Source organism: Mustela nivalis, assembly GCF_964662115.1.
Source record: "Mustela nivalis genome assembly, chromosome: 2".
NCBI classification, from domain to species: domain Eukaryota; kingdom Metazoa; phylum Chordata; class Mammalia; order Carnivora; family Mustelidae; genus Mustela; species Mustela nivalis.
Window position 1 is genome coordinate 109,111,117 of NC_139021.1, and position 25,094 is coordinate 109,136,210.

Consider the following 25,094-nt stretch of genomic DNA (forward strand, 5'->3'; position numbering starts at 1 on the left):
AAACATCTTGGCCATGAACCTTTTCACAGCAAACACTTCTGCCATGTTCCTAATTGGCCATAAGGCAATTTTGCCATAAAAGATAAAATCACAAAAAATGAAAGAGACACATTCATTGAAAAGGACAACACGAAACATGAAAAATCCATAGCAAAATTCAAAACACTTTGATGTGAAGTGCAAAATATTTGAATACACTTAAAATGTGTGTAGATTCATGGCAACACTGCATATAACTTACTTGATTTTCTGGATTGTACCTAAACACTTGTCTTTAACGTCTTTGTTCATACTTTTTTTTTTTTCTCTTTTTTTTGCCTGTCAAGTTGTCTCCTCATTGGGTATCACATTTTTTTTCCCACTAAAATTCTGTCCTTCATTAAGAGGAGTATCAGTTTCCAAAGACCAGGACACATATTTGTAACTGAGTTCTGTGGCATGTGTGAAAGCCTTCCACACTGTTGTTTGCTCTTGGCTTATTGCCAATGTATGTTCATCAACAGACGTTCCAAAGCTCTACGGGCAATGTCGGTTCGGATTCGCGCCACTCCATGCATGGGCCACTGTGGGGGTTAAGATTTACATGCTGTGACGATGAGAGCAGCGTGTCAATGGAGACATGAAACCAAACTGTCAAACCAAACTGTTATCCGACCATTTTTTTTAGTCCTTTAAATTTTTTATGGCAAAATTGCTTCCCTGCTGGTTGTGCAGCAAAAATGCTTGCTGTGAACACACTTGCAGCCAGGACATCTGCTACACAGATGACTTAAGGAGAAGGTACCAGACACAGTCTAGGCTCACGGCACCTACAGCATTGTCCAGGGGCATTTCAGAGCTCTCTGTTGCAAATTCGATTCGCTTTTCCATCTACCTGAATTATGCGGCTATTGTTCAAGCTGAATTATAAAAGTGTTAAATGTGACTAATATTTAAATTAAATGAGATGGAAAGAAAGCAAGACATCTCAAAGTTCCAGATACAATGGTACGTAGAAATGGGGAGAACATGAAGTTGAACCTGGATCTGCCATCCTGGCTCTTGAATCTGCCTTTGGCTGTGAGATTTGCTTTGGTCAATGGAGTGCTCACCAAGGTGCTGGAGGGAGGGCTTGGAGCAGACTTGCATCTTCTCCTGCATCTCCTCTTGCTTCCACATTCCATTGTAAGAGGTGCTGGGCTTGTTGGCTGGGCTTGTTGAAGCATCCCAGTTGGGGCCATTCTAGATCAGCCAACATCCGGCATCCCCAACACCGGTGAGGTGAGACAGGAGCACCTGCTTGAGCCCGCCGTGGCCTTGAGCCTGGGAGGCTCAGTCTGGCGGTGTCTCCTGCTGAGGTCTGAGGCTGTTCAACAGCATTACTAGGAGTAACGAACTGATGAGCAGCTTATGGATGTTTTGTCAGTCACATTTCTGTCTGCAATCCCCTTAACTGTTATCCTCTTGTTCTTCTATTCCCTCTCCCCCCGCCCAGCCCTAAGCAAGAGATAGTCTAGTTTCTGTCTCTATAGACTTGTCTTTACTGAGAAACTCTTATCAATGGGCTTATATTACACGTGATCCTTGGGGCCGACCTTCACTTAGCATGTTTTCAGGGTTCCTCCAAACACTTCAGTAGTATTTCTTCCCCACTCAACATTTTAATGACTGAAATTCATCCAAATCAAGTTCTGTAAGTCTACTAATGCTACAACTTTTGTATCGATGAAGCTATATTTTCTTTCTTATTTTTTTGGGGGGATACAATATGCATAACATGAAGTTCACCATTGTAATCATTTTTAGGCATGTAATTTGGGGGCATTTCATTCACGATGCTGTGCAAACCCTCACCACCATACCTTCCAGAACTTTCTCATCTTCCCCAGCTGAAACTCTGTATGCATGAACCACTGTATCTCTATGTTCCCTCCCCACAGCCTCTGGTGATCACTAATCTACTTTCTGTCTCTTCTCTTGTCTCTTAGAGAAGTGGGATCATATCCTGTTTGGTTTCTTGGGACCAGCTTGTTTAACTCAGCATGATGCCTTCAGGGTTTTCACATGTTGGAGCATACATCAGAAGTTCCTTGCTATTAAAGGTGAGATAGTATTTAATTGTCTCCATAGACCACATTTTGTTTATCCACTCATGTGTTGATGGTCATCTGGGTTGTCTTCACCTTTTGGCTCTTGTGAGTAATACTGCTACAAACATTTGTGTTCAAGTTTGTGTGGGGGCACGTTTTCTTATCTCTCACATGTGTAGCTGGTAGTCACACTGTTATAGTCACTCCATATTTAATCACTGGAAGAACCCCCATACTGTGTCCCAAAGCAGACATCCCAAAGCATCTGTGCCAGGTTACATTCCCACCAGGGATGGGCAAGGACTCCTAGTTTACTTCTTCACCAATGTTTATTATTCCCTGTCCTTCTACTATTATTATTATTATTATTATTATTATTATTATTATGGTGAGTCTCAGTATTCTTAAATTTGACACAGTTTGGAGCATGCTTTATTGTCAAAATAAGTTTCAAATACAAATTTATCAAAAATGGTAACATTTCATCACCAGTGATTACAACAATATAAATTGCATTTATGAGCATCATTTCCTTAAAGCACATTAAACCTTTTAACAACAACAACAACAAAGGATAGAACCAATACAATTTCTTATCCAAGTATCAACCTAAAAGAGAAAAAAAATGCAGCAATGTTCATGCTTCCTGACTTTCTGAAGAGCAAACTTTATGATTCCTGATGGCAGGATACAAAACATGGTATAGAGGCACTATCAGGGCCTTCTGGTAGACGTCCCACTGAGACCAGCGCCAATTCTATTCTCAACTAAATTTAGAAAGTGTGTTTTATACCTGGAATTGGATGCTCAAGATGTCATTATTACTTGTCTTACCCTGTAATAAAATCAAGACTTCACACTGCCCACATTTTCTTTTCTCTTCTTTCTTCAATTTTTTTTACATTAAAAAACATTTAATTTGTTTATTTGGGAAGGAGAGAGAGACAGTGAGGGACCATGAGAGGGGGAATGTCAGAGGAGAAGCAGACATCCTGCTGAGCAGGAAGCCCCATGTGGGACTCAATCCTGGGACTCAATCCTGACCTGAGCTGAAAGCAGTCACTCAATGGACTGAGCCACCCAGGCACCTTTTTTTTTTTTTTTTTTTTTTTTTTTTACATTTTCTTAACTTGTTTGTGGTGACCATGATTTAGAGATTAAGTTTGTGCTTCTGAAAAAAGGAGTTTCTTAACTTTTCACCATTAAGCCTAACAATTTCAATAGCTAAACTCATAAAAATGTTAAACTCCCTTTTGGGTTCTATCCAAACTCTCGTCAAACTGCAGTATATTAACTGGCATCTGATTTTGCCCTAAAAGCTCATTTAGCAATGAATCTCTCAACACAAATGGATTCATTCATTCATTTATTTATTTATTTTCACTTTCCATATTGAAAGATATATAATTTAGAGTTTGAATATATACAATTATATTTCAAAATCGTGCCCCGTCCAGTAGGAGGACTCTAAAAATTCTTATGCCAAGCTCAGATGTTGATTTTAATCTTAAGTGGAAAAAAATAAAACAACAACAACATTTTAGATACATTCCAAGCTGCCTCCTTCCTCCTGGCCCCAAAGAAGTAAGGAAAAAAATCAGAGGTAGCTTTCATGCCTTCCTTAAAATTAGAAATTTGGTTGCAAATGTACAAATAGATCTCTGTAATTTTTTTAAAAAAGAAGAAGAGATAACTGTTTGTGGAAACTCATGTCATTGCCTCCGTGAATGTATCTGCCAGTGGGTTGTGACTGGAGGAAATCCTAGCATCTGCCTTCTTTCCCAAGGGTGTGCTTTGGCCTTTGCCATCCATTGGCACGTGAAGGATTGCTGTTGGGGAAGGTAGTGCCTGAACTGGGGGAGTGCTCGCTGCCTGACTCTGTGGGCCATCTTAATTTTAAGCTTCTCTGATTCCATCCAAGCCAGAACATCAGGGAAACTGTGTGTGATGATCTGGGAGTAATTATGTGGTACTCTGGGGAATACCACACAGTATTGTTTTTATACTTCAAGTTCTTGGTGGGAGATTATTTTAGGTTGTCTTAGACACCAGTGGTCGTCACAAAGGGTCCTACCGGGTTGAAGCAGACTGAATTTGTAAGAAGTATGAGGTTGACTTCTCTTATAGCTGAGATTTATGTAATCAGATGCACAACGCTTTGGCTGTTAAAACCCTGGCTTTCCAAGGACTAATTACATGGAACACAGCTCATCAGAGAGAACCTGGAAAGATACTGTGCAGTATGCCCTATATCACATGTGGGACATTTATTCTCACTGGAATCTGTTTCTCGATAATTGTTCTTCAGGATTTGTTGCTCAGGGGCTTATGGGAAAAATCACTCCTAATAGAAATACTATTATATTTTATTCACAGTATTCTAACTTTCAGAGGGTTTAATGACAAATCTGTTCTCACTATGAGGGTAAAGTTAAATGTATTTCTAGACTTAAATAAAACATGCAGAAATAAGAATTTATAGGGAAGAAATTGCTGATGGAGAGAGGAATTAATGGCATCATGTTTCAGTCTGTGGACAGGCTTCAGAAGAATCTTCACTGTGGTGGGCAAATTGGTCATTCCTCCGCTCAAGGACAGAGGGGACCCAGGTGTTCAGGGAGGACAGAGGACATTGGCAGGAAATGCTAGGGGCTTGGTTTCCCTTGGAGTATTTCCATAGACAGCCTGTGTGCAGTGACATACACGAGCGTCTACACCACTCCAAACGTGAGCAGTCATTTCTTACCTTCTGTTGTGACTCATGCTGAGATTAAGTTCTCTTTTGAGTTTGGTACAAACTCTGATGGTCGTGTGCACGCACAGTCTGGGGGTCTGAATCATCAGCTCTAGCAATGTACCAGATTCCATCTCCACATTTTTTTTTTTTCATCTTTCCTACTTAAAATAGCAAAGAGCTACAGAGAAGGGTCAGGGAATGAAATGTGTTAGCTCCCAGTTGTTGGTGGTCCCTGGGCTGGCATGCCCTCTTCTCCCAGCCCAGAGCTCCCAGCGACATGCCTGCCTGATCCAGTGCCCTCCATGGAGAGGACCTTATGGAACAGACCAGGAGGCTGAGTCTCCCAGGTGTTGAGCAGCTGGCAAGGGCCCAAGGCTCTGCAAGGTGTCTCTGCAGCTGGTCTGCACTGCGGTCTCCAGACTTCTGTGGGGGCTTTAAACCCAAGATTCCCTCATGGTTCTAGGTCAGGCTATGGTTCCCATGACACAAACCAAACAACTGAAAAACAAGCCACTCATTCTCCTCCTGGAGGACACAGCCAGAGAGGGAGGAATGGATACACCGCACGGGTCACATGCTCACAGGGCTCTGCTCTGGGCAGTGCACACCCTGGCTGCCCTTGTTCTGGGAGGTCATGCCGTGACCCCAGTGCTGATGTCCAGTCTGACATTCTTTTATTTTTTTTAAGATTTTATTTATTTATTTTACAGAGAGAGAGAGAGAGAGAGAGAGCACAATCAGAGGGAGTGGCAGAGGAAGAGGGAGAGCCAGACTCTCTGCTGAGCAGGGATTCCCACTTGGGTCCCGATCCTAAGATTCTGGGATCATGACCTGAGACCAATGCAGACACTTAACCAACTGAGCTACCCAGGTGCCCTGGTCCAGCATCCTTTTAAAAAGAAAACCACAAGCCCCAAATGGAGTGATTTATACTAGACCAAGCCACCAAACCAGGGATTAATACCTAACCTAATCAAAGTTTCAACCTCCCCCAGAAATATAGTCTTAACTGATCAATCCAGGCTTCTCTGGTCAACATCAAAAATGTATAAAGGTAATCTGTCACATGGGTTCTCTTCAACCCCCAAAGCAAGATGAAGTAACCCACCTAATAAGACCCCTTTTCCCTTAAGGAAGGTGATCCTACCCCAAATAATCCTTCTTTTTTTTTTTTTCTTTTTCTGTTTATGACTCCCTCATCCTTAAAAAACCTTTCCCATTCTAGAGCCCTTTGGAATTCCCCTCTGGTTTGCTAGATGGGATGTTGCTGGATTCCTGAATCAATAAATAAAGTCAAATACACTTTAAAATTTACTCAGTTGAATTTTTGTTAACATCTCAATGCTGTGCTTTGCAGGGATAAGGCCACCCAGGGGTCTCACTCCCTCCTGTTGCTGGGTCTCATCTGACTTGTAAAAACCCATCCTAATCCCTGCTCAAGTGATTTACCACCACTCTCCTTTCTGGCTTTATTGGTATCAATGACTGAGGTGCTTACCAAGGCATTTTAAATTGGTTTCCTGTGAACCACTGAGTACAGGTTTGTTTGTTATTTTTAATTTCAGTGTTCCAAATGAGTATAGTTTTCACAGGGTGACAACTTCTCCATTGCTGAGACATTGTCTCTGTGAGAAGGTGTTCTCAGAGTTGTGAACTTGGCTTCCAATCCTGGCTTGCTGTGTGACTCTGGACACACTCCTAACCCTCTCTGAGGTCCAGCCTATCTGTCAACAGGGCTTAGTATTTATTTCAGAGGAACGTTGTGAGCATTTATTTAGGCTAAGAATACACACAGTTACCATGCTTGGTTTATCGGTTGTTTAAAAAATGTATTAGACTCTTGATGTAAATCGTTAATTTGTATTTGCTTTACAAAGTTAGAAATAAAATGTCCCAGTCACAGGACTCCTGGCAGGCCCGGGGGGAAGTGTCTGATGAAGGTCATTGCAATGCCTGTGGTTTTTTTGCAAGTTTCTAAACACACCTTCTGAACAGGTTTTGTTGTCACCGCCTTTTGCTGGGGTCGGGAGAGGGCAGAGTGTTCCTGATTCCCAGGATCCAAGTGAGGGTGGAGGAAGCCTAAAGTCGAGATCAGAATCTCTGTTTTTGGTCCAATTCTCAGTCCTTCCAGCTGTTAATACTATTGGCAAAGTTATTTAAATTTTCCATTTCTGGTTTTGTCCTCCCCACCTCCCAGGCAAAATAACCATAAAAAAACACCTTTTCTGCTTGCTGTGCTCTCAGGCAAGTGGGGGTCTGCTAAAGGTTAAAGTTCCTTTCATACTCCAGCCACCTTGGGCGGCACAAGGATGCCTGGAGCCTGTTTCCCCACCTCAGCACATTTGTCACAAGTCGGATGTTTTAGGACCTTATTGATTTGTGACGTCACGCTCCTAACTCCGGGATTTACACCTGCTAGGGGCCCTTTCAGGGAGGAGACAGGCCACTAACTTGCCAACTGAGTTCCAGGTCACAGGTCTTGAAACGCTTCTCCCTCCATGGGCTTCTGGTTTTTTATCTTTATGCTGTGAAGCCCCCGTCCCCTTTGATATGCTTTTCCTTTAATACGCCATCATTAAAAAAATATGCTCTTTGGGAAACTGTTATGAGAGAATCTGAGTGGAAAGCAACGCACATACAGTAGACAGGAGTTGTTTCAAAAGCTTTCATTCTTCACTTAAATCTATTCAGTGCACCTACTCGGTATAAGTTCAGCTCGGCATGGCATTTGGAACAACATTCCCTCTGCCAAGGTGGAGTTTGTGGTTTTATCTGTCTGTCGGTCTTAGCCCTCAAATCTCTAAGCAGGGCTGTCCAAAGTAAAATGCTGTTCCATAGCTCAAGTGGGGGAAGGGTTTAAAATAAAAATTATATATATATATACACACACACACCCCGGAACTTATTGAGCTGGAAGTGGCCACAAATCCCCGCCAGAGATAGCGAGGTGTTTTTGCTTGAATCATTAAATGAGTTCAGAAGACAAGAAGTCTTCTTTACAACAGTTTTCCATACACATAAACCTTTTCTTCCAACATGATTAGCTGTTTCCCTCCCAGCTTCACCTTTCCCACTAGGGACACCCACACGCGCGCACAGGCACACCCGCGCACCCACCCGCAAGCCGCAGGAGACCTTTCCCTGGCGCCGGGGTGGATGCTCCTTGGACTGCGGTGGGCCGGGCCGGGCGGTCGCGGGGAGCCCCTCGCATGAGCGAACCTTGCTGGAGGCGGGGGCCCCAGGGTCCCTAGCGCAGCTGGGGCTTCAGGCAGGCCTGGGTCCGCGCGCACTTCCTCCCGCCGCCGCCAGGGGAGCCCGGGGCCCTGCGGGGCCGCAGAGTGGGCGCGGGTCGCGCCAGGGTGGGTGTGGCCGCAGGTGGGGCTGCAGTCCCGCAGAGTGCGTCGGCCGGCGGAGCGCACCAAGCAGGCGGTGCCACCCGCCAGGAGCTTGTGGGCGGGCCTGCGCTGAGCCGCGGGACGCCTCGGGAGCAGGGCGCGGGGCCATGAGGCCGGGCATGGCGGCCTTCCTCGGGATGCTCTTGGTCTGGGCGGCGCGGCCCTGGAGCCCGGCGGCGGCGGGGGAAGCTCGTGAGTACGCCTGTCCTCCGGGAACTTGCCCGGCTCTTGGGATTCGTGCTCTCCTGAGCGCGCGGGTTTGCAGAGGCACCGCTGCGGGGTGCGGGGAAGAAGCGTCCCCAGGCAGCGCGCCGCTCCCAGCGCCCGCAGCGGGGCTCGCCGGGCTTTTCCCTCCCGCCAAGTCGCAAGCACAGCTAACTGGGTATTTGCGGTGTTCCTGCCGGGAGCGGAGTCTTTTGGGGACAGCCCAAGTTCGGGCGGAGCCCAGGCGCGCTCGAGAACAGGCAGGGGGCTGGCGCCCGAGGGGGGCCAGGCCGGCGGGGCCTTGTCTCTCGGGCGCTGGAGGTGCGGGCTGCGGGAGCCAGGTCCGCGCGCGGCGGGTCCTGCATTAGCGCGTCTGCAGTGCGCGCCCTGCGGAGTCCGCGCCCTGGAGCCCGCATCCCGCCCCGGACGGGCCCCGCAGCTCGGGAAGACCAGACACCTCGCGCCCCCGGGGAGTGCAGCCTGCCTTCCGCGCTCCGTCAGGTCCGGCTCCGCTGGGTGAAGGGTGCAGAGCTTGTTGAGGTAGAGCCTGTGGCCCTGGGATAGCTCGGGATGATCCCGTCCAAAGACGCCGCTGCACGTCCAGAGGCTCGGCCCTCTGGAGATTTTACTCTGAACATCAGGAAAAGTTGGAAGATTGTTGCTCAGACAGAAATCGCCATCCGAGGCTTTTCTTCCCTTAAAGGGTTTTAAGAAAGTCCCTCTTGTCTTCTCTCCTGGCCCCTATTCCTTTCAAGAAAAAAAAAAAAAAAGAAAAGAAAAGAAAAGAAAAAACAAAAACAAAACAAACAAACAAACAGATCAGGTGTAGGTCAAGCTGGTGCGCGTTTCAAGAAAGGGCTAGCAGGCTCATTCAGAAACTGACCTTCCTGGGGGTGTCCGGATTCAGCCCTTGCAAGGCGGCCAGACTCTGCCCTCACTGGGAAGTTGGCTAAAGTGAAAAAGCTTTGTACCTGAAGTCACTGTCCCACTCCTTCATCCGTGGATGCTGGAGGGCCGTGATGTTTTTGTGGTATCATCAGCTAGTATTAGCTCATTTAATGTCATATTGGGTATGAGTCACTCATCAAAATGAGCCTTAATCTCTTTTCAGCAAATACTGCCCTGTGTTTCAGACACAATTTTAATTTAGCTTGGTATGACAACTGCTCTGAATTAATTAAAATGGGGGAATTTAGGTAAAATCAGATCCTCAGATCCTGCAATAGAGCTCTTGTCATTTTGCTAAGAAATTAAAAACGACCACTACTAATGATTCATTGATATCAGTAAATTGTAGGATGATTCACATCCTACTCTGAGGTACCATTATAAAGTCACTGGAGGTTACTCCTACTTAAAGGAAAAGATGCTTCAAAAATCCTTCCTGTGAGGGAGAGCAGAGTGCTGTGTTGACTTTCTCATCTCCGTGGTGCTGATTACAACATATTGGCAAGATTGGTTGTTGTGGTATTTATTTTCACTTAGTGTTTCACTCCCTGAAACTCACGGAGGTATCAGGCTCTTTCACGCTGAACATCCTTCTTCAGAATCTTGTGCTCTGGGATGTTCTGTGTCTGAATATCCATGCAGACACTTGGGTCAGAGACGAGCTGGGTGTCCAGGTTCAGCCCCTCTGGGTCTCGGGCTGACTGTCCAGGTGCTGATGCTAGTCTGTGCTTTTCAGCCTGTGTGTTTAGGTATACTTAGTACTCTTATGAAAAGTTCAGTAAATTCAAGAGCGCATGTACATTTGCAATGGAAGGATGTCTTAGACACTCAGGTTAAAGTCCTTGATCAGATCACCACAGAGATGACACCTTCATGCATTGAGTATATGTTTAAATGACTTTGCAGATTTAAAGATTCATAGAAGCCATGCAGATGGCCTTTGATAATTTCTCAGTAATTTCATCTGGCCACATTATCTGTAAAAGTAGAAATAAATGGTCAATGAATCTCATGTCTAGATTCGCTAGTTTGACCAAATCAGTGTTTCTTTAACTCCTGCATATTTGGGGCGTGTGTGTTGTAATGTGTGTACAAGCGAAAAACATCAGCACGTATTTGCAATCCATTATTACGAAGTCAAGGTAGAGGGGTCTTTCTTGTTCTACCCCAATATTTGAGAAATTCTCGAGCAGTTTGCCGGCAGCGTGGGGTTTAAGGTACAAACAAGAAATCTTGAAATGAATATTGCTGAAGTCTTCTGTTGGCTATCCTCCTTGCCCCACTCCCCGCCCCATTTTAGTGTTTTCAAAACTCAAATAATCCTCTCAGATAGAACTTTAAAATGAACAAACATGAAATATTCTTGAGCACTAGCTAGAAATTAATGAGAGTTGTATATGAGTAAAAAAAGACAAAGGTCTTTGCCCATGTAGACCCAAAGACAGAGTTACTCTCTTTAGAGCAAGTTGTCAGTAGTAAAGCAGCCAGCCAGGGGTCAGCCTTGGCAAGGTTCCAGCCTAACAGATCCTCTCAAGGAACAGGACTTGTTTGAAAGATTTGACATCTCAGAGATTACACATGTGTGGTACAAACATTTCTAATGAGTGAGAAATTTTATATCAAGAAGGTGATACATGGGAGGGAAAATATTTCTAATAGCCATAACTGTGGGCTTGTTTTGTTGCTCTGTATTCTCTGTCTTTTTGAAGATAAAACAAGCTGCATTCTGCAAAACAGGGCTTAGGACCTGAGTTTTTAAAAACGTGAACATCTCCATGGTCTGCCTTCTAGAACCCTCTGTCCTGAGTCAAGATGAGTGTTCTAATATGGATCCATCCTCTTAAATAACTCAAGAAGGAAGTTAGGATATAGATTCCAAGTTAGAGACGTGCTTTCTGGAAGTTGCTATGTAGGCTGTTGTTGGCTCCTTTACTTCCTACCAAGAGCCACAAATGGAAGAAGGTGATAGCTCTTTGCTTTAGAATTATGCTGGTGAGCCCACGATTCCTTTATGAATTCCAAGACCCTTTGGAAGAGAGAAGAGATATAATCTGAGTATGAAAATGTTAACTTTTGGGTTGTTGTTAACCAGTTTCTCAGATTGTGCTTTGCTCTGAAGGGTCATGTGTACGCCCTCCCCACTTGGGAACAACACAATTGGAAGGTAATTCACAGCTGAATTATTTTCTCCATGTAAGTAAAGTATAAGCTAGGGCTGACAGCTGCTGCCCCCTTTCCATCTCCACCAGAAAAGGACCCAAGCATATGTGAGAAACTTCAGTCATTGATGGGATTATTTGACACATGTGATGACCTTTTTACAGATCTAGGATTCTGTTTAGTGAGTATGACTGACTTGTTTTCACTTTGTTAAAGCTCAGTGCTTGTAATTTTCTCTAGAAGCTTCCTCTGAATCCTTCCTTTCCAAAGTGCCCTTCTTGTTGCAAGAAAGAAAGATATATTTCTGGTCCACTACAGGTGGGGTCCACACTTCTGTTCTAGGAGTGATTGTCTGAATTTGTTTTCATATACTGAAACCTGTCCTCTTCCACAGTAAATTCCTACATACATAGGAGAGATGTCTGTCCATGACTGGGGGTGTGGACCAAGCCCATTTTAATGGCAGCCATGGGAAACCAAACCATGGTCTCCATGGGCCTCATAGTGTTGCCACCTCAGCTGGAAGATTTGTACCAGAGTTGAACCCTTCCTTCATCGAAGTCTTGGCTTCTTTATGTGTGGAAGCTGTACTGTGTTTTCCTTGATGCAGGTACGTGAATATAATCCTGTAATAGAAATGATCACACAGTATTACCCCTTTAAAATATAAATAATGTGTCTGGTTTGGTATAATATTGAGGCCCTTGTAGTCTTCAAATCACCCTAACTTGGTGGCATGATGAGCCTTTGTAATCTGGAATAAAATATATGGCTGCAGAACCTGGTAACTAGACATAATTCTATAATTACTAAGAGGTATAAAATCACAAGCATGTATTTATTTTTTAGAGAGAGTGAGCAGGCACACATGTGGGAGGGGCAGAGGGAGAAGCAAAGAATCCCATGCAGAACCCCCACTCAACACAGAGCCCCACGTGAGGCTCAATCCCCCAGCCCTGAGATTATGACCTGAGCCAAAATCAAGAGTTGGTTGCTCTACTGACTGCACCACGTGGGCGCCCAATGAGCTTTCATTTAAGTAAACGTATTTGTCATGTGGAGCCTTGTTCTTTTAGCTGACATAGATTCTTGTAATTACTTGCTAAGTGTTGTTGACATTCTTTGTTACTTTGTAACACGATACATTCTTTGTTACAGGATCTCTGGGCAGGCTGTGAGGGTAAGAGGCTCTATATGATCTGTCAAGGCATTTCATCTTGACCAGTGTGGGCTAAACACCTTCCAGGGTTTTCACTGGTTCTGGCTTCTCTTTGCCTCAGTAGCCTGCTCTGTGTTTGTCTGGAGGGAGCCCAGTCTTCTGCATTCATCAGCTGGGCAGGAAGGGAGCCTGTCAGAGGGGTGCCCCTGGCGTGGTGAATGGGGGGTCTGCTCCTGCAGCAGTGAAGTGTGTTGGGCAAAATGAGCAGGGAATATATGGGTGTGTGCTGTAGCGCAGCAGAGTTCAAACAGTCTGGAAAGAGCCCATGACCAGTAAACAGACCCGTATTTATAGCGTTTGAATGCACTTCCCAGAAATACTGAGGTGGTGAGGTTGCTTTTGGGAACACGGAGAAAACAAACCAAAAACTCACACAGTCCGTGGTGATCCTCAACACAGAGTGGTGGGCAAGAGCAGAGCCAGCTGTTCCAATTCTGGGAGACCCCCTATGCAGAACAGACAGAACAGCATGAAGATATGTCATCAGGGACCCTCTGAGCCCTAGAAGGAGGTTTTGGGCAGAGGACTGGAGGTCATGAAAATCTGCTTTTTCAAGTTGATTTTGGGGGGAAAAAAACCCAAATCATTCAAAAATACTTCATAAAGGACCTATTCACTAACAGAAACCTTTCAATGAACTGAGCAAATTTCAAGTTGAATTTTCCCCCTTAAATCAAAATTAGTCTTTAACTAAAAAAGTATACAATAGTTCCAACAATTTGAAAGTAGCAGAGCCAAGGGCCTCTCCCCACTAACTTTCTAGAGCCTTGAAGGCTTGGCTTCAACATATGAAATGCTTCAGAGTGACTTCTGCAGGATCCCACTTCCCCGGCCACCCATGGCCACTGTTTTGCTGCTGCCTTCAGCACAGGCTGGTTTGTGTTGAGTAACTTTTAAAGACTGAATTATTTATGTTAGCCTATTTCTGAGAGGCATTGGACCATTCAAACAGACATACCTGTTATTCCTTGTTTGAATTCTATGGCATAGGATGACATGCTTTAAAGATGTCTTTTATCACGTGTTGAGAAAAATTATACACAACTTGTAAATACTGTGGAAAGAGAGGACGACAGCATGACCTTTGTACTATCCCTCCGAGCATTGTTCCATAGGCCCACACGATTGTCTAATTCTTCTGGATAAGGCAGCATGGCCAACTTGATCATTTCCCGTTTGATCAGAGCTTAGACACTAAGACTGTACATGTTACACTGATTTATTTTCAGATACAAGTGGTAACTATGAAGGTTTATTGCCCTGTCACACTGCTGTAGGACAAGAAATGGTGTCATGTATCTCATCTGGGTGGGGTCTTTTACTACTGTTGAGTACTGTGGGTTAGACAGTTGTGGGGGATGTTTGGTATAGGTATTGGGTTACTCATGCAGAGAAATGTGGAGAAGTCTGCTTCCTGAACTGGAGAATAAATTTGGCACTTGTTATTTTCAGGGACTATGACAAGCTGTAAGTTTTTGGCTTCCCGAGTAGGGCTGAGATGTGGCTTTTGCAGAATCTGTGGTTTGGGGTTCTGTCCCCAATTTAGTGGTTGTTGCCAGGGAGAAGGAATTTCCAGGCCATGCATTCACAGGGCCACTGGGGGGCCGGGGCTGGCGGCCCTCATGTGGGGCTGGGGGCTCGGTGACCTCCCGAAGGGCTGAGACCCAGCACTCCCCTGCTCGGTCACTGTCCTCCCCTTGTACACTGGCTTGGGCTGCTCAGATGCCCCGGGCATTTTCTCTGGGGCTTGTGAGCCCACAGTTAAGTTGCCAGCTCAGATGACCATGGGCATGACCTGCTCCCTGGGGACATTAAATCAGGCCTTGCCTGCAGGACTGACGGCTCCAGTTAGTTCTTATTTTAACGTCTGCAAGTCCCCAGGACAACCAGAGAGCTTGACATGGGAAGCTAAGCGCCTGGCGTGGGAGTGCTGCCCGGCCTAGCAGGGGCAGCGTGTCCTGCGTGTGCGTGTCGGCGCGTGTGCATGTCCATGTGTGTGCATGTCTGAGGGTGTGCGCGTCTGAGCTTGTACCTGTGTCGGTGTGTGTGTGACCACCCAGGTGTGTGTCGGCATGTGTGCATGTCGGTGTGTGTGCGTGTCCGCACATGTGCGTGTGTCGGTGTGTGCATGTCAGTGTGTGTGCACGTCGGTGTGTGTGTCCATGTGTGTGCATGTGTCGGTGCATGTGTGTGTCTCTGTGTGTCCACTTGTGTGCGTGTCAGTGCATGTGTGTGTTGGCACGTCTGCATGTGTCAGTGCTTGTGTGCATGTCGGTAGGTGTTCATGTCTGTACGTGTGCATGCCAGCGCGTTTGTGTGTGTCGGTGCATGTGCGTGTGTCAGTGCGTGCTTGTGTGCATGTCGGTGCATGTGTGTGTCCGCACGTGTGCACATCCGTGCGTGTGTGTGTCCATGCATGTGCGTGTCAGTACGAGTGCAGCCAACTCGAGGGTGCGGGTGGGCACGGAGCACTTCGCAGCCGTCTTGCGCAGAGCCTCCATGAGCCTCATCCTCTCCCCGTGTCTGCCCAGACAGTGAGGCCAAGTGACCGCCTGGGCTGACATGTGGGCTTACACTGGCCCTGGACTTCCTGTGTAGACCAGTGAGAAACACAGCTGTCAGGACCAGGGCCCTGGCAAGCATCTTTCAGTTTCAAGTGGCAGAAAACCCCATCACCTGGACTTACCCAGGAGGGGAACTGTGGACACCCATCGCTTCATTTTGGTCAGGGCTGGGGCCAGCGGATGAGGCTGTGCTCGGAGGCTCGGTCTCTCCTCCTCATCCCGCGGGGCACCCGGTGCTCTGGCGGTGCTCTGTCTGGCAGACCCGCCGCCAAGGTCGGGCTGCCCAGCCACACCACTAGGGACAACAACGCTCCCCCCTGGCTGGACTCCAGCCCTCATCACTTCAGAGCGGTGTGTGCTTACTTACTTGTCCCTTGTTCCAAGCTCCAGGAAAGCAGGGACTCCTTGAGGGGACAGGGGGTAGTTCTGAGAGACAGTGGGCTGTTGAGTATGTAAACAGGCCAATGATTCACTTTCCCAAAACTTCTAGCCAAATCCCCAGATCTGACTCTCTGTATTGTCTCTGCTAGGCTGTGCAGCTGTTCCTACCAGGGGACTGTGACAGGGAGGGGGTTGCCTTCTTACCCACCCAATGCAGAACCAGGAAGGGATTGGGATTCAGTCCCTGACCCGGTGCTTTGCCTGTATCATCCTGACAAGGAAGCGAAATGCACCATCCATTTAGGAAATTTGTTTAGCATCTATGATGAAAGCATTGGCTTTCAGGCTCTTATCTGCTTCATATAGCAGATGGTCACTTACATGTATGCCTCCTTCATTAGATTTTAAAATTCCTGAAAACAGAATCACATTTATTTGTCCCTACAGCTTGGCTGATGGTGCTAAGTATTTACCAAGAAAAGAAGAAATTAATATATTGAAAATATTCTATTTTGAAAGTATACAGAAGCCCTGCACCATCCTCATGGGTGTTTTATAATCATTCTTCAGGTAGCCTAGTAAAAAGTTCATTTTTACACGAGCATCTCTGAGCTCATCATTTGTCCATGGAAAGAACCCACTCACTGATTTCGAATGTTTCCTTTTCTTTTGGTTGAAAAATGCATGACATAATTTCTGGCCTGAGGACAGGTGTATGGTGCATGTTCTAAAAGCTGCTGGTACCCTAAGGAGACACTGAAAAGGCCAGGTGTCAGGGACACTACCCAAGACCAATGTGCAGGAACGAGGAGGCCTCTGGGCAGGGGCCCTTGGATGAGATGTCTGTTTTCTAGGGAGATCCTATATCAAGCCTGAGCTGGGATCCATATTCAGGGTGTGAAATAGAGTTTCTTGGGAGCAGTGTGTCACTGGAGGGCCCCAGAAGCCTGGTTCACCTGCTAGATGCTTGAAGCCATATGTAAGCCCAGTGGGAAAGGCTGACTGTACAACACGGCAGAAGACAGGGAGGCCGACAGATGGCCCCTGCACCTTAGTGTGGCTGTCCACTGCCATCTGGGCAGCCGGGAGGCTGTGTTCATTTGAGGCACAGCTGTCTCTGGCTTGGCAGCCATGGACTTGTGGCTAGGAACCCGGCACACCCAGAGCAATCTCCTGTGGGGTCTCAGGCTTGACTCCCCTGGTCTGGGCTGGGGGATCTTCCCAGCCAAAAAAACCTGCTACTATTATAGAAAATGTTTATGCCTCAGGGACTTGAGGGCTTGATGGTGCCTAGAGAATATCTCTACTTTCAAATGAAGATTGCTTTGACCCTGTTTTCAGAATGACGAAGTGGGGGCACTGTTTCCATGGTGCTGACTCTGGCAGTATCCTTTCAAGTAGCACAGAACTAAAACTCAACAAGCATCCTCAAGGCACTGACCATACTTTCAGAGAGGTGGGGGAGGGTTAATTGAAGTGTGGTTGGTACCCATGCACAGCATAGTGACTGGATAGTGACTGGCTAGCTCTCTCCTTCATGCTGTGCTTACAGGGAGGGGGACGACCATCTGTCACCAGACAACCCAACTTCCATGCCACTGACTACTCCCAGGCTGTACCCTTCATGCCATGACTTACTCATTTTGGAACTGGAAGCCTCTATCTCCCCCTGCCCTGCTCCCGTTTTTGCCCATCCCTTCTTGCCACCACCAATTTGTTCTTTGTATTCCTGGGTTTCTTTCTGCCTTTGTTCATTTTGTTTTTTTTAGATTCCACCTAGAAAATGAAATAATATGGCATTTGTCTTTTCTGTCTGGCTTATTTCACTTAGCATAATATCTTCTAGGTTCATCCATGCTGTTGCAAATGGCATGATCTCATTCGTTTTTATGCTTTTTATAACCATAATGGATAAAGAAGAGGTGATACGATATATAGGTGTATCACCTCCTCTTTATTCATTCATCTATTGATAGACAGGAAGGTTGTTTCCGTGTTTTGGCTTTTGTAAATAATGTTGGAATAAACTTGCAGGGTACGTGTGTCTTTTCTTTTAGTGTTTTGATTTTCTTTAAGTAAATATCTAGTAATAGGATTACTGGATCATATGGCATTTAATTTTTTAAAAAGACCTATTTATTTATTTTAGAGATAGAAAGAAGTAGAACCCAAATAGGGAGAAAGGCAGAGGGAGAGGATCTGTGAGCAGATTCCCTGGTAAGCATGGAGCCTGAGGTGGCGCTCCATCTCATAACCCAGGAGATCAAAACCTGACCTAAAACCATGAGTCAGATGTTTAACCAACTGAGCCACCCAGACACCTCTATTTTTAATTTTTTTGTGTGGAGGAACTTAGTACTGTTTCCATAGTGGATTCATGAATTTACATTCCCACCAACAATGCATGAGTGTTCCTTTTTGTCTACATCCTCATGAACACTTGCTATTTCTTGTCTTTTTGAGTTTAACCATTCTGACAGGTGTGAGGTGATATTTCACTGTGGTTTTGATTTGTGTTTCCCTGATGCTGAGTGACCTTGAGCATCTTTTCATGTGTCCGTTGGCCATCTGGATGTCTTCTTTGGAAAAATGTTTATTCAAATCTTCTGCCCATTTTTTTTTAAAGATTTTTATTTATTTATTTATTTGACAGAGAACACAAGTAGGCAGAGAGGCAGGCAGAGAGAGAGAGAGAGAGAGAGAGAGAGAGAGAGAATCGGGCTCTGCATAGAGCAGAGAGCCCGATGCGGGGCTCAATCCCAGGACCCTGGGATCATGACCTGGGCTGAAGGCATCTTCTGCCCATTTTTAATCACATTATTTATCTATTTATTTGGTGTTGGATTGTATAATACAACAGATGCTACTTTTTTATCTGGCTATTTTTTTCAGAAGTCTTCTAGGATACATAGTATCTGGCCATCAATACAGATGGTTCAGCCTTTGTGATTGTTAAATGAGTGTTAGTCTCCAAGCCAGACATATCTGTATGTACTTTAGGATACAGTCTCAGTTAAAGAGGGTATGAAGACACCGATGTGGACCCCTAGAGAGGGAGCATTATGGCTGGATTCTGAAAGATTAGAGTTAATGCTCTCTCTTCAATTTGTTCCTGTTCCCTTTTCTTTAATTATTCCACCACTCACTTCTTCAAACCCTCCATGTATCTAGAACTGATGTGTGATAGTTGTCTCCATGGTTTCCCTGTTTTCAATTTACCTCCTCCTAATCTGGTTTATTTTACTACCAGAGTAATCTTTCTAAAGATGATCTTACTTTCCCTGGTAGAACTTCCAGTATTTTCTTATATCACATACACACTCCTTGAAAGGTTCCTTCTCTTCACTCACTACTTTCATCTCCTCCTTTAACTGACCTTGAACTACAGATACCTCACTGCACTGACATTCTCACTAGGGCTCTCTCTCTCTCTCTCTCTCTCTCTCTCTCCCTCTCTCAAACACACACACACCTGTTTCCATTTCTGTATCCTGATGTCTTGTCTCCCTATTGAATGTGTTTTGCTCCTGCAATCATCTAGGCTCATGGATCCATGTCCAGGAAACACATACCTACAATAAAAATAAGAACAAAACAGCTAGAAGAAACAAAGCATCATGAGGGAGAATCAGAAGAAATGAGAAACTGCACAGATAAAAATAAATGTAGATACTGAGATCAATTTAGAATGTACAATTTGTTGTATAGGTGTAAGGAAATAAAAGATGGAGAGAATGGTGAGAATAAGGATGATCAAAATGATTGAGCAGAATTGAAAAAGAACAGTGTTGAAATGAAGTTTTTTTTCATTGGTGTAAAGAATTCAGTGGCTGCTAACATGGCAAATTAGACACAGGTGGAGAGAGACTTAGCAAATTAGAAGACAGTCATGGAATAAAGAACCAGCATATTCCATAGGGATACAAGAAGGCAAGAAATATGAAAACCAGGCCAAGGGGCAGGGAGAACAAAAGGTCTCTGTGTCAGATAGGAGTTCTGGAAGGAGGAGATGTGGAAAGAAGAAACACTTAAGATGTGTTTCTATGGAAAGGTGATCTATAGAGGCCATCTATAAAAAATTGCCCAGAATTGAAGAGTCACCAATCTTTCGATTCAGGAAGACCTTCAAATCCCTAGTAATACAAAAATATTACCACCCACAGCTATACTTTATGTTGGAACTGTTGAACCCCAGAATAGAGAGAAGCTGGTAAAAGTGGTCTGAGAGATGAATGACAAACAATAAAAGCAGGAACGTGAACTCTTAAGTTTGTGAGAGGGAATAATTGCCAGCCAGGAATTGTAGACTTATTGCTTTACAGTTCAAGAATGAAGGTGAGATAAAGACATGCATCAGGTGGTGGGTATTATAGAGGGCACGGATTTCATGGAGCACTGAGTGTGGTGAAAAAATAATACTGTTTTTCTGAAAATAAATAAATTAATTTTAAAAAGGCATGCATAGAAAAAATAAAATCCAAAAGTATGAAAGACCAACAAAGCTTCACTAAAGAAATGTTGATGGGTAAGTTTAGCAAGAAAGGACATGATTAAAGAGGGCAGTACAAGACGTAAAAATCTAGCAACTAGTGTGCAAATCCGATCACACATTTGAGTAACAATAAAGCTGTATGTACAACATCAACGTACAGTTTGTGCAATGAAAAGAAAGAAGACAAGTCTACATGAGCAGTGGAAAGCCAACATGGAAAGGAGTGACCAGACATAAGGCATTTTATGATCCTTGCATTATTTTGTGGAGGGAATTAAAATCAGTTTGATTGTAGGCTTTGTTAAATTGTAAACCAGAGTGTAGTATAATATTTTAAGGAGGCCCACAAGAAGAATAGTAATGGGAAGTATACCTTTCAAGCCAATAGAATTTAAAAAATGGGCTAGGTGGGGGACAGATTTCAGACTATTCAAAAGAAAGCAAGAAGAGAGGGAAAGAAAAATAAGAAAGTTTTGGATAAAATAGGCAAACAAGTACATAAAATAAACTGTAATGAAGTGATAAAGATATAGAGATTTGAAGAAATTATTTCCAGCTTTTATATTTTGGGTATAGAATATATTGGACAATATTATTCAGGCTTTCAGCTATATAGAGAATATTTACATTTTGGGGCACCTGGGTGTCTCAGTGGGTTAAAGCCTCTGTCTTTGGCTTGGGTCATGTTCTCAGGGTCCTGGGATGGAGCCCCGCATCGGGCTCTCTCTGCTCAGCAGGGAGCCTGCTTCCCCACCTCTCTCTGCCTGCCTCTCTGCCTACTTGTGATCTGTCTGTCAAATAAATAAATAAAATCTTTAAAAAATAAAGACTATTACATTTTTACTTGACAAAAAAAAGCCCAAAAATCAAACCCAGCTTTAATAAATTTGAAAGAATTATCAGCTTAAAAGTAGAAGAAATTTTCCTAAAACTGAAAAGGAATAATATTGGATTACAGAAGCTCTTGTTGTGCCGAGTTAAATAAATGGAAAACAATAATGGGAATTGTTGAATGAAGATAGTGGAAGTGGGAAAAACAGGGAAACATGGTCCCAGTTTTGGTCACCAAAGATAATCGTGTAAGCTGATTTGCTATAATGAAATGAGAGCTGGTTTGACTTCATTGGAACAGTAAGATCAGAAGCAAAAGGAAAAGCAGAAATATATACAAGTTATGAGGGAAAATAACTTTTTCATTGGAAATTTAGTCGTGAGTAGGGAGAATGACAAGGGAGAGTAAACTTTTGCTAATGGTCTTTGGGAAATAAGGAAAATTTTTCTCAAGACATTGTTCAAAAATTGAGAGTAAGCATTGTGTTAAAAATAGAAGGATAATCAGCAAAAAATGAATTAAATGAGATATTTTGCATGCTGTGCAACATCGTGAAATTTTTTCCTCTTTAGGAAAAAACATTTTCTGTTTCATATTTTAATTTGGTTGTATGTCTATTCATTCATTTTCTCTTATCTGATATTGATAATATTCTTAATTAAACAAAGAAAATATGTTTATGCTTGAAAGCAGGTGAATGGGATCATTTAAATGTGTGGGTTTTCATCTGATCTCCTTCACTTATGAACTGCTGTTAGGGTTACAGTGATAATCCTAAGTGTGGCTGTTGGTGCCTTGGGTGGATTCGGGTGGCAGAATTTAATTCGTGCTCATAGCACTTTACTCGTATACTTGCAACGTTATTAAGTTTCAACAATTACTGCTGATAAATTACAGAGGCATTTTTCTACAGGTGTCTGAAATCTTGAGCTATTTCTTATATTTTAAAACAGAAAAAAGCATTGGATTTTATCATGCATTTTTCTGTTAGAATCTGGAGTGTTCTGAGATTAGCAGATTTGTATCTTTTATAAACTAATTTTAAGTTCTGTGATCTTATATAATGCCTAGATGATGCAGATAGAGAGGATTATAGAAGAAAAGGCAGTATATATACATGGTGTGTTTTGACACATGCTGTGAATTTTAAATCTCTACTAGCTGCTGAACATTTCAGCATTTCCCCTTGTCTTTGACATGAATGCTGTATCTCAGCATGGCTCAAAAGGTTAGTAGAGGAGTGAAAAAAAACCACCTCTTCTGGTGAATTTCGAAAAGAAATGTTTGGTTGCACCCTTGGAAATAACACCAAATAGATATATTACCTTTGTAAATGTGTTTAATGAGATACTGGAAAAAGTAACATTTTATTCAATTGTGATCTGGTTTGCTTGATGCACACACACACACACACACTTCCTAAAAATGATTGGATTTTCTACTTGTGTAACAGCAGTGGTCTCTAGTTTTGAATAAACATGAACCATTAAACAAAATGATCGTTTTATGGAAATTTTTTGGGCAGAGACCCAAGTTTTCAGTGAACTGTTACTATTTAAATTCAAATAATTTTTATTTAAACATTACATTAAACAGCAATGCTGTCGTGTACCAGGACCTCAGTGGGATATTACAGAAAATACTTAGCTGTGAGTGGATTGTACTTAAACTTTCAGAATCATCTAATTCCATAATATATCAAATTCCATAATATAAGAACTTTCCTCCCCCCCTATGTATCTTGTATACATTCTTGGAGCTCTACAAAGAAATTACTGCCTTGTGTTTTCCTCCCTCCAACAAAATGGGGAAAACCAGTATTTTGTGGAAGGGTCATGTACAAATATTCGTGCTTGGGCTGCATTGATTGTATCTGCTGTCACCAACTGCAGACTCTTTTGAACAACTGTCCTTGTTCACTCTGTCAGAGGAAAGAAGAAGGGAGGGAGGGAGGGAGGGAGACAAGGAAGAAGGGGAGGATGGGAGGGAGGCAGGAAAGAGAGCAAAAGGCAGGTGGATCTAAATGACAAAGCTTGTGACTAGATGTTCATCAGTGGTCACACCAGATTTTGAACCTCCCAGATGATTATTTAAAGCACAAAATACATATTTCTTTGCAGTGGGATGTATTCTGTTTCTTATTCTCATGAAGCGGTGAGTCTTTAGCTTGGGAATATGCTAGTTATTTTGTATTTATTGTTTAAAATACTTTCCAGTGAAAATGCCCAAATACTAAATATTCTTTCCAAGATAATCAGTTCGAGTCACCTAAGCCTTGTCCTAAAAATTCAACTATTGGTGATAATATTTATGGAAAATAGGATAGGGTGGTGTTGGCTGTTTTTAGTTAAAATTTGTCAGTCCTTAAAGTCATGTGGACTTGCAGGAGAAACATTCCTTAAAACATAAATGAACATCTAAATTCTTTCATGTGTCCTTGTAAATTTTTAAAAACTTTGTCCTGTCATTTTTGATGGTCTTACCATCTGATAGTAGAGAGGGAATGAAATAACTTTTTTTTCCAAATTTTTGGTGGCGCAAATTGAGAAACTTAAAAAATTTGTCTAAAAGTTTCAAAATAAATTATGTATTCCCCCAAGAAATATTTATTAGCTGTTGCCCCATGAAGCAGCTTACGGAAGCACCAGCTATAGAATGAAGCTACATGGTTTAATGAGAATCACAGTATTTTGGTAACGTGTGTGAACAATGTCTGAACAAAACAATTAAAAATAGGCACACTCCATTGTTCTGTGGCCATTTTAACAACATGAGTAGAGTCCGTGGGATATTAGACTCTTTCCCTCGAAACGGATAGTTCAGATTTATAGGTCAGCAAGGCAGTTCTCCAGCTGGTGAGCTACAACTAGTTAAGTTCTTTTTAAGCTCAAGGTTTAGGGCCACATCAATGCCAACGTGAGTCGACAGCTGACTTTCTCAAGTGCACAGGAGAGGGTTCCGGATTCTTGCAGTCGTGTTTCTTACCTGCTGATCCACCAGCCCTGGTTTAAACGCTACCCAGAGAACACAGCATGGGTGCCCGGCTGCTCCGGTGACAGCAGGTGGCCCATGGAGCTGCTGTGTCCCTAAGTGAAGCCTGCAGGACGAACTTGGTTGCTTGGGAAGCATGAGCTCAACACCTGTCAAGATGAGATTTAATTTAGTTATGGACTTCAAAAAGTCGCTCTCCACCTTGTGGCCCTGCCAAATTCAGCACATTTATCAGATGCCTGCCCCGTACTGGGCAGTGTGCTAGAAGCTGAGGAAATAAAGATAAATATTGGTTCTTTACAAGACCTGCGGATCCTCCAAGAGAAGCAGGATGAGTCATTAAAAATGGTGCCAGTTGTAATGCTGAACCACAGTCACCATTGGGTGTCCATGCCTTTTGCTGAATGTAAGTTCTTTGGAGACCTTAGTGGATAATGATTGAGATCATTAAAATTCTGCCTTTCAAGTGGTGCAAATTGTTGGCTCTTTAGTGCATGGAAGGAGGGCCACCCATGGGAAGCCTAGAACAGTTCTCCCCCAGGGCTGAGGTTCCTCTGTGGTTGGGAAGTCACACAGTTTTGCATGATTTTAAAACCAGGAAGGAACAGATTTGAATTTTTCAGCAAAGCACTAGAGCAGAATTTCAGTCTTCTTGACATAGAGCTGGAATAAAATCAGTGTAAAGATGAACTGTTCATGTCTTGTTGCAGGGAAGTTATTTGGATCACAGCCTTTATTCTTTTTTTTCTTTGAGTTTTTAAAAGTTAAATTAATTTTTATTCAATTTTTACTCAAGTATAATTAATATACAGTATTCAAGTATAATAAATATGCTAATTTTAGGGGTACAATATAATCATTCAGCCCTTCCATGTATTACTCAGTGCTCATCATGATAAATATATTCTTTTTTTTTTTAATTTATTTTCAGCATAGCAGTATTCTTTATTTTTGCACCACACCCAGTGCTCCATGCATTCTGTGCCCTCTCTAAGACCCACCACCTGGTTCTCCCAACCTCCCAGCCCCCCCGCCAATTCAGACCTTTCAGATTGTTTTTCAGAGTCCATAGTCTCTCATGGTTCACCTCCCCTTCCAATTT

General features: G+C 43.5%; 1 protein-coding gene across 1 annotated transcript in view; it reads left to right on the forward strand.

Annotated features, from left to right (window-relative positions):
• LOC309859336 (contactin-associated protein-like 3) overlaps positions 1–25,094 on the forward strand; it is a gene marked incomplete at its 5' end in the record, with an annotated part of 227,730 nt that overhangs the window by 54,802 nt on the left and 147,834 nt on the right. The window contains one exon of the mRNA XM_082719986.1: positions 7,884–8,393. Coding sequence (XP_082576112.1) covers positions 7,884–8,393 — 510 coding nt within the window. The remainder of the gene's footprint in view (positions 1–7,883; positions 8,394–25,094) is intronic.